An 8,369-nucleotide genomic window follows, 5' to 3' on the forward strand; every position below is an offset into this window, starting at 1 on the left:
ATACATTTCACCCATCTGCTTTCAAAACTGTTGTCTTTCATGGTGGAAGTTAGAATACCATCTTTATCTCGGTTCTGGTTTTGCACACGGAAGGTCAGTTTCTGTGAGAATTTGTCCCTAGCAGGGCAGTGCTACGAAGGCATCCTTTTAATGTGATATGCACGTTGGTGTACACCTCAGCTGCAAAGCAGAGGCTGTGCTTTTAAAACAGCCAACAGCCGGTGCGTACCGTGTGGTGAATTATTAGTCTCCCAATTTGGTCACGCAAAGATGCTTTCTCTCTCCCTTTAATAATAAAAACAAAAACAAAAAACAAATCCAACAGACATCAGAACCATCCGAGCTCCTAGGGAAAGCGCGCCAACCACACAAAGAAAAGGAGGGGAGCTACTGGGATTCAAAATCATTTCGCTGGGACGTACAGTCTCTCTGACCTATCGAAGTTAACTGCGCGCTTGGCCGTAGCCAATAGACACACAGTTTCTGGTCCAGGTCTTCCCTGAAGACTGATCGACATATACGTAGCCCAATGGAATAGTGTGACGCTAAAGACTCAACCAATACGTTTGGGAGGTGGGTGGAGTGTAGGCCAGGGGGTTGGCGGTGCCGTGTCATGGAGGCTCAGTCTCTGAGCAGCCATTGAAGGGGAAGGAACTGCGGTGTGCGTGTGTGTGTGTGTGTGTGCGTGCGTGTGTGTGTGCGCGCGCGAGTGTGTGGACAAGGAGGTGGGGGCAGCCGAGTTAGAGTCCCAACTCCTTGGACTCCATTTGCTATTCTCTTTCTCTCCCACGCCTATGTGGTGGTAGTGGGCGTTTATATTTGCGTTTCTTTTCATTCATTTCCAAATCTTTTAAAATTTTAGGGTTGGGGGTAGTGGGAAAGGCAGGAAAGAGGAAGGGAGGAGAGCAGCAGCAGAAGAGCAGGAGGAGGACATGGAGATGAAGAAGAGGATTAACCTGGAGTTAAGGAACAGAGCCCCGGAGGAGGTGAGATGACTCAGCCCCCACCCCTTCCCCACCAGTTCTTTATGCTGAGGGTCGGGTTTCTGGTGTCCTGGTGGGTGTGTAGGGAGGGACAATAAATTAACCCCCAGCTGGGGTTAGGGTTGGGGACAGTGTTTAATTTTAAGTTTTAAATCATTAAAATCTTCTACTTAAAATGGCGAAGGGTTTAAGTTTCTAGGGGCGTTTTTGTGTGTGCATGGGGGCTTAAGCCCCTTTCGGCTGTCATGGAATCGGGCGTCCTGGCCTCGTGGGGGCGAGAAACGGGGTGGTGGGGGCGCTCCGCCGCTTTGCTCCCCGCGTTCCTCCCGCCTGGGGGCCGGCGGCGTGGGCGCGACCCCCAGTCCCACGCGCCCAGGTCGCAGCCATCGCCGCCTGAGAAGTTAGTCCAACTTTTCTGCAGTGTTGCCAACTCATTTCGGGGGAGCTTCCCCGGCCTCGAGGCCCCCGGCGGTCCGACGTCGCGCCGGGCGCGGGCTGGGGTCGCTCGCGGAGTCGGCGCACCGCCAGATCCGGCGGCGCCCACTCCCCCGGGAAGCGTCGCGCGCCGCCAGCCGCCGGGCGGAATCTGGGTCAGCGGCAGGTTCGCGGCTGAGGTTTGGGACTCTTCGCAGTGACCGGAGGTGGGGAGGGGACGTCAGGCGTAATCTGCTCGTTCCCCCACGGCGTAGCGATATTCGGCTTGTCGTGTGGTAGTGGCCGTAACTCCGAATTTGATCCCTGGAGACGGTTTCACAAAACTCAGCAAATGGGTCGTGGTAGTTTTGTGCTTGAAGACGGGTTCGGCGAAACTAAATGATGCGCTCCCGCTGCTGTCGCTTTAGTTAAAGAGACGGGGTTGGGAGGGGCCACGCGAGGCGGGGTCGTGGTGTTTTCGGGGGTCGGGCGGGAGGCGTTTCCGCCTCCTTTTCGCGGGCGCCTCCTCGGCCTAGCCCAGCTCTCCCTGTCCGGGCGGAGACTCGAGGGGAGGCGGGGAGGCGACCCCTTTTTTCTGTGGGGTGTTTCCGCCCCGTGTGGGGTTTCCCGTGGGTCCGAGCGGCAGGTCGCGAGAGCGGGGCCCACGGCCAGCGGGAAGTCTCGCACATCTGGTCGCAAAGGAAAGCGGAGAATCTTGCCGGTTTGTGGCCCCTGAAGTGAACCCTAGAATTGGAATATAAGAGATATTAATACGAGGCTACTTCAAAAAGTTCGTGGAAAAATAGAATTGAAAGATAAGACGAATCTTTCCATGAACTTTTTGAAGCACTCTCACACACGTATGTATTTTAAACTGGGGTGGTGTCTGTGCTGCATGCCAGCATAGAGGACGAGTGGCGTCTGTCTGGGTTTTCCCGGTCGGTCTGCAGAGGGAGAAATCACACTTTTTTTTTTAAAGTCTCGGTTTCATTGAAATTGGTGGGGGGTGGGGAGGAGGAAACAGTCTCTTGCTATCAGGTCCGTCCCAGAGATAACTTTCTTTTCTTTTCTTTTTTTTTTTTTTTTAAAAGATGGCCGGTCAGGGGATCTGAACCCGTGACCTTGGTGTTGTCAGCACCACGCTCTCCCAAGTGAGCTAACCGGCCATCCCTATATAGGGATCCGAACCCGTGGCCGTGGTGTTATCAGCACAGCACTCCCAAGTGAGCCACGGGCCGGCCCAGAACTTGAATTTTCTAAAACCTTTTCTTGGGGACCTAAGGAAAAAAAAAACAAAAACAAACAAACAAAAAAATCAAACTTTCAAAGCTGTCTCTCAGAAGCATATGTTCAGAATGCTTTTTATGTCTTGGGTTGGAAAAATAGCCTCCCCCCCCAATCTTTTACCTAGTGATCCGTATTAATGTCCGTGCCAGTTTGGGGGAGTGCAGGATGTTGCCTTTTTTCAGCCTCTTCTTCCTCTGCTGTGGTGTAATAACGGTCTCATATTTGTATAGACAGTTTACAGAGCACTTTTCGAGTTTATTTACTTCCCTCCTTCGGACAAACTTGTAAGGTAGATTGTATTGTTCTAAAATCCAAATTAGCAAACGGAGTCTCAGGGCAGTGAAGTGATGTACTCAACTGTAAGAATTGGTTTTCTGACACCAAATCTAGTAGCCCTCTCATCACTCAGCTAAACTAGGAGTCAGAAGACTTAAGAGTCAAGACACACCTCTGCAACATGCTAATTGTGTGACCCTAGGCAAGTCATTTTTGCCCTTTGGTCTTTGGTTTTCTCATCTCTAAAAGGGAGACCATGAAGCCTTCTCTCCTCATTGAAATAATTATGTCAAAGTCTTATTTGAATAGAGAAGGTGGTATCACTTGTGGCTAATTTTTAGCTCTCAAATAAGTCAGACATATTTTTACATTGGGAATAGGAAACCAGAATCTTCCACTTCCACTTTAAGATTAATTCCATTCAGGTCCACGCTGGGAGTTTTGTTATTAGTAATCTGACCTAATAGGGAATCCAGGCCCCCTCCCTGGAAGAGTGGGAAAAAATCCATGAAGTGCTACCAGAGTGTCAGGGAGAAATAACATTTTGTCAAGAATGAGTTGTTCTAGTTGATATTGTTATGCCTTAATGTTAGAACAACATCCAAAAGCTGGGCTGTCCCAGAAGGAGCTTTCAAACATTTCTGCATGAATGGTAACAACGTTTTTTTGAGTTATGATGGCATTTATCAACCAAAGATAAGGGGGTTTAAAGTGGAAAAATGTTAAAACAGTTTCCTCACTTCTCCTTAAGTTTTAGGGCAGTTTAATCTTTTCCCAAAAGCCCAGGTGTCCCCTCACTGCAAAATAAATAAATATATGCCCAGATGTTGAGGGTCCTTCTCATCAGGGTTAGAAACAGGTTTCACACGGGACCTTTTTCAAAGTTCTGCTTTTTTATGCCTCAGTGATTTGAAGGAGGCTTAAATTTTAGTCCAAGTTTAAGTTTAAAAGATTGCTTATAGTGATGACTTTAGATTGTATATCAGTTTTGGGGGATAATAAAAGGATGCATGTAAGGCGATTGGTCGTTTTAATATTTACATTTCTATATCAAGATCCAGGTCTATTGCTAAGCAGATTGCAAACTAAAGAATCATTAATGTGTTCCCTCTTCCAGGTGACAGAGTTAGTTCTTGATAATTGCCTGTGTGTCAATGGGGAAATTGAAGGCCTGAATGATACTTTTAAAGAACTAGAGTTTCTGAGTATGGCTAATGTGGAACTAAGTTCACTGGCCCGGCTTCCCAGCTTAAATAAACTTCGAAAGGTAAGTTGGCTTTAGTGTGAAGGCATCGTGATTTCAGTGCCAAGGGCTATTATGTCTAGTTTTTGGCCAAATGAAACAACATTCTACCTGGTACGACAAGTTTTTAAGTTTCTAGGGATGAGAAAAAGGGTTATATAGGATAGTGGAATTGCTTTATATCACAAATTTGGATTTAACATTTTTCTCTGAATCATGAAATGCAAATGTAACACAACTGGAACCAAAGCTGGGTTAGGATCCCATTTTATAGGGGTTCTAATATATTATTTGGTAGATGTAGATGGGAATTTGGAAATTAATGATTTGTGGTGATAGTCTCTTGAAGCCAGAGAGAATGACAAATGTTTTTCTTCTTCAAATTGATATGCTTTTAGAATCTTTAGTCTGTTCTAAGCCTTCACCATTCTTTGTTTTCTCCCTGTGTTGAATATATAGTTGGAACTTAGTGACAATATAATTTCTGGAGGTTTGGAAGTCCTGGCAGAGAAATGTCCAAATCTTACCTACCTCAATCTGAGTGGAAACAAAATTAAAGATCTCAGTACAGTAGAAGCTCTGGTGAGTGGAAAGATTTTGTCTCTGGACTTGTATTTTTTGGTTAAATTGTCTGATATTTGTGTTTTATCTCATTAATTTTTATTTAACTCTTGAAACTTCTGAATTTCTTATATGTTGTGATCTAGAGGGTTACTGCATTCTTTTCCTTTAGAGTAAAATATTCAAATGAATTTTTAAGTTAATGAGAAATTTGTTTCATTGTCAGTTTCAGAAGTTGACTGTCTAGTTTTTAGTTTCTAGTATTTTCTTCTATTCCTTTTCCTTCCTTCTTGATTATTTTTTAAGTTAGTTTACTATTTGCCCTCTTGTTTCCTGGTATGAGGGAAGGAAAAGAAGATGAAGTGAAACTGAAAATTGTTGCTCTGATTTTTAAAACAGTTTGGAAGGAGGTTGAAATTGTGGAAAATAAGATTATCTGTGGATTTAAATGGATATTGTTGTTATTGCATGATATTGTTGTTACATGGTATTGTTGCCTATTTATTCACAGATTTAGTCAAAAATATGTTGAGTGCCTATTATAAGTAAGGCAGTAAGACAGATGCTTGAGATACAACAGTGAACAAAGCAAAGTTCCTACTCTTGTGGAGTTTATTTATTTATTTGTTTTTCTTGTGGAGTTTTTTTTTTTTTTTTTTTTTTTTTTTTTTTTTTTAAAGATGACCGGTAAGGGGATATTAACCCTTGACTTGGTCTTAACCCTTGACTTGGTGTTGTTAGCACCATACTCTCCCAAGTGAGCTAACTGGCCATCTCTATATAGGGATCCAAACCTGTGGCCTCAGTGTTATCAGAACCATTCTCTTTCAAGTGAGCCACGGGCCGGCCCTTTTCTTGTGGAGTTTATATGCCAGGGGCTAACTAAGAAGGTTGGTTGTGCTTGATATAATAACCCTTCATTACAAAATTCTGAAAATCCAAAAATCACTCTCAATTTCAAATATGTATTTTTCTGGATCATGAATTAAAAAGAAATAACATGGTATTTAAAGTCTTGAATATTTTAACTTTACTTTTCCAGCAAAATCTTAAAAATTTGAAAAGTCTTGACTTGTTTAACTGTGAGATCACAAACCTGGAAGATTATAGAGAAAGTATTTTTGAACTGCTGCAGCAAATCACATACTTAGATGGATTTGATCAGGAGGATAATGAAGCACCAGACTCTGAAGAAGAGGACGATGAAGGTAATCATTCTTAATACTCATAAATGTATCATAATTATAGTCTCCACTCTAGCCATGCAAATTTAGGTTGGGTTGGAGATTTAGGTGTGGGAAAAAAAATGCACAACAAGATATTAGTATGAAAAAAATTTAAAAACCCACAGCTCTAGCCTTAATTTCTTCTTTTAGATTCCTGATAGTTTCAGGGAATTTAATGATTATTATCATATGAAGCTCCATGACATTTTACATCTGTATAAAATTATTTCACCACCACCCACTAAAAGTTGCAACTTCCTAAATAGTACTTTTTAATAGCTAAAAAAGTAGAAACAGCCCAACCCAACTGAGTGGTTTAAAAAAATGTGATATATTCCTATAATGTAATATTATTCCACCATAAAAAATGAATGAAGTACTGATACATGTTACATGAGTGAACCTTAAAAATGTTCTGCTAAGAGAAAGATGCCAGGCATAAAGGTCACATATTGTTTGATTTCATTTACATGAAGAGTTCAAAATAGATAAATCCATAGAGACAGAAAGTAGATTAGTGGTTGCCAGGGGCTATGGGGCAAGAATGGGAAGTGACTGCTAATGGGTATAGGGTTTCTTTTTGAAGTGATGAAAAATATTCTAGGGCTGGCTGGTTTAGTTCAGTTGGTTAGTGTGCAGTGTTATAGCACCAAGGTCAAGGGTTCAGATCCCCATATTGGCCAGCCACAAGAGAAAAAATTCTGGAATAAGATAGTGAATATGCATTTTTAGGTAATTGGATGACTAACAAATCAGATGACAGAATAGCTGTTGTTAGTAATGGGACACTGCTTGTTATTATTGGATGAAAAGATTTCACTATAAAAAGAAATTTGGAGGGCTGGCCTGTGGCTGGCTTGGGAGAGTTCGGTACTGATAACACCAGGGCCATGGGTTCGGATCCCTATATAGGGATGGCCGGTTTGCTTACATGGGAGAGTGTGGTGCTGACAACACCAAGTCAAGGGTTAAGATTCCCTTTCTGGTCATCTTAAAAAAAAAAAAAGAAAGAAATTTGGTGGATAAACAATTATAAAATGATGAGCAGATAAAATGGTAAGCAATTATATGATAATGTAATTATATGGTCATGATAAGCAATTATAAAATGGACAAGCAGATTTTGAAGTGTCCACAAAATAAAACTGTAGTGCATGTGATGTTTTGATGAAAATCTATACATTGGATAAATACCAGTGTTTAGAAACTATACATCTGAAGTAGTCAATATGAATGTTGTAAAAAGGAAATCTTAAATAAAATATCAACCTGATATATTTTTGACCCATTGGCTTAAGAATTCGAAGTGACTGGGAAGGATGGAAAGGATCAGCATACCAGCAAGAAACATTTGCTTAGTCATTTGCTCATCTTTTAAAATATTTCTTTTTTTAAAAAAAATTTCTCATTACACAATGTAAACATTTTTATGGTCCTTTACCTCCATCATTTAAAATGTTTTTAAAGATGGAGATGATGATGAAGATGAAGAGGAAGAAGAAGCTGGTCCACCTGAAGGATATGAGGAAGAGGAGGAAGAGGAGGATGAGGAGGAGGATGAAGATGAAGCAGGTTCAGAATTGGGGGAGGGAGAAGAGGAAGTGGGCCTCTCATACTTAATGAAAGAAGAAATTCAGGTGAGTAGACATTTTTTACATGCACTATAAATTATTTAGGCATAGGGCTAAGTACTGTAAAAAGTGAGTTCTGTAGAAATCTGAGTTATTTCTAACTTGTGGGTGTACGTATATCTGTCAGTGTGTCTTTTTTTTCCATTGTCCCCACCCCATAACATATCCAAATAATCATAAACACCTGTTAACTTTACCTCTCAGATATCTTTCAAATGCATTCTGCCCTTGGTGGCATGGGAGGGTGGAAACATTTTACAAATGTCTCTGATCCTCACTTTCTGCATTCATAAAGCTATGGTATACCAACCTCATAGGATTGTTTTTAAGGATTTAACAAGACAGTATATGTAAAGTATCTAGTCCCTGGCACATTGTTTCTTCCCTGTAATTATCTCTTGCTTATACTTTTATATTAGCTTTCTAAATGGTCTCTCTGTTTTTTTATTATTATTTTTTAAAATTTTATTTTGTTGCTATACATTGTGGTTGATTATTGTTGCCCCTTACCAAAACCTCCCTCCCTCCTCCCTTTCCTCCCTCCCACCCAACAATGTCCTTTCTGTTTGCTTGTTGTATCAACTTCAAGTAATTGTAGTTGTTATATCTTCCCCCCCCCCGGTTTTTTTGTGTGTGTGTGTGAATTTATTTATTAATTTTTAGCTCCCACCAATAAGTGAGGACATGTGGTATTTCTCTTTCTGTGCCTGGACTATTTTGCTCCCATGTCTCTGCTGCTGGTAGATCT

The 8,369-nt window shown here is 41.7% G+C and overlaps 1 protein-coding gene across 3 annotated transcripts in view; it reads left to right on the forward strand.

Annotated features, from left to right (window-relative positions):
* Nucleotides 1-579: 579 nt before the first annotated feature.
* Nucleotides 580-8,369, forward strand: part of ANP32E (acidic (leucine-rich) nuclear phosphoprotein 32 family, member E) — a 16,076-nt gene continuing 8,286 nt past the window's right edge. The window contains exons 1-5 of one of the 3 annotated variants that reach the window (XM_008584808.1): nucleotides 580-986; nucleotides 4,078-4,227; nucleotides 4,663-4,785; nucleotides 5,807-5,972; nucleotides 7,458-7,627. In XM_008584808.1, coding sequence (XP_008583030.1) covers nucleotides 933-986; nucleotides 4,078-4,227; nucleotides 4,663-4,785; nucleotides 5,807-5,972; nucleotides 7,458-7,627 — 663 coding nt within the window. In that variant the 5' untranslated portion in view covers nucleotides 580-932. Of the gene's footprint in view, nucleotides 987-4,077; nucleotides 4,228-4,662; nucleotides 4,786-5,806; nucleotides 5,973-7,457; nucleotides 7,628-8,369 lie in introns of those variants that run through there. The other 2 variants (XM_008584801.1, XM_008584794.1) reach the window with 2 other exon arrangements.

This window comes from Galeopterus variegatus, unplaced genomic scaffold (genome assembly GCF_000696425.1).
Source record: "Galeopterus variegatus unplaced genomic scaffold, G_variegatus-3.0.2 Scaffold103, whole genome shotgun sequence".
Lineage (NCBI taxonomy): Eukaryota > Metazoa > Chordata > Mammalia > Dermoptera > Cynocephalidae > Galeopterus > Galeopterus variegatus.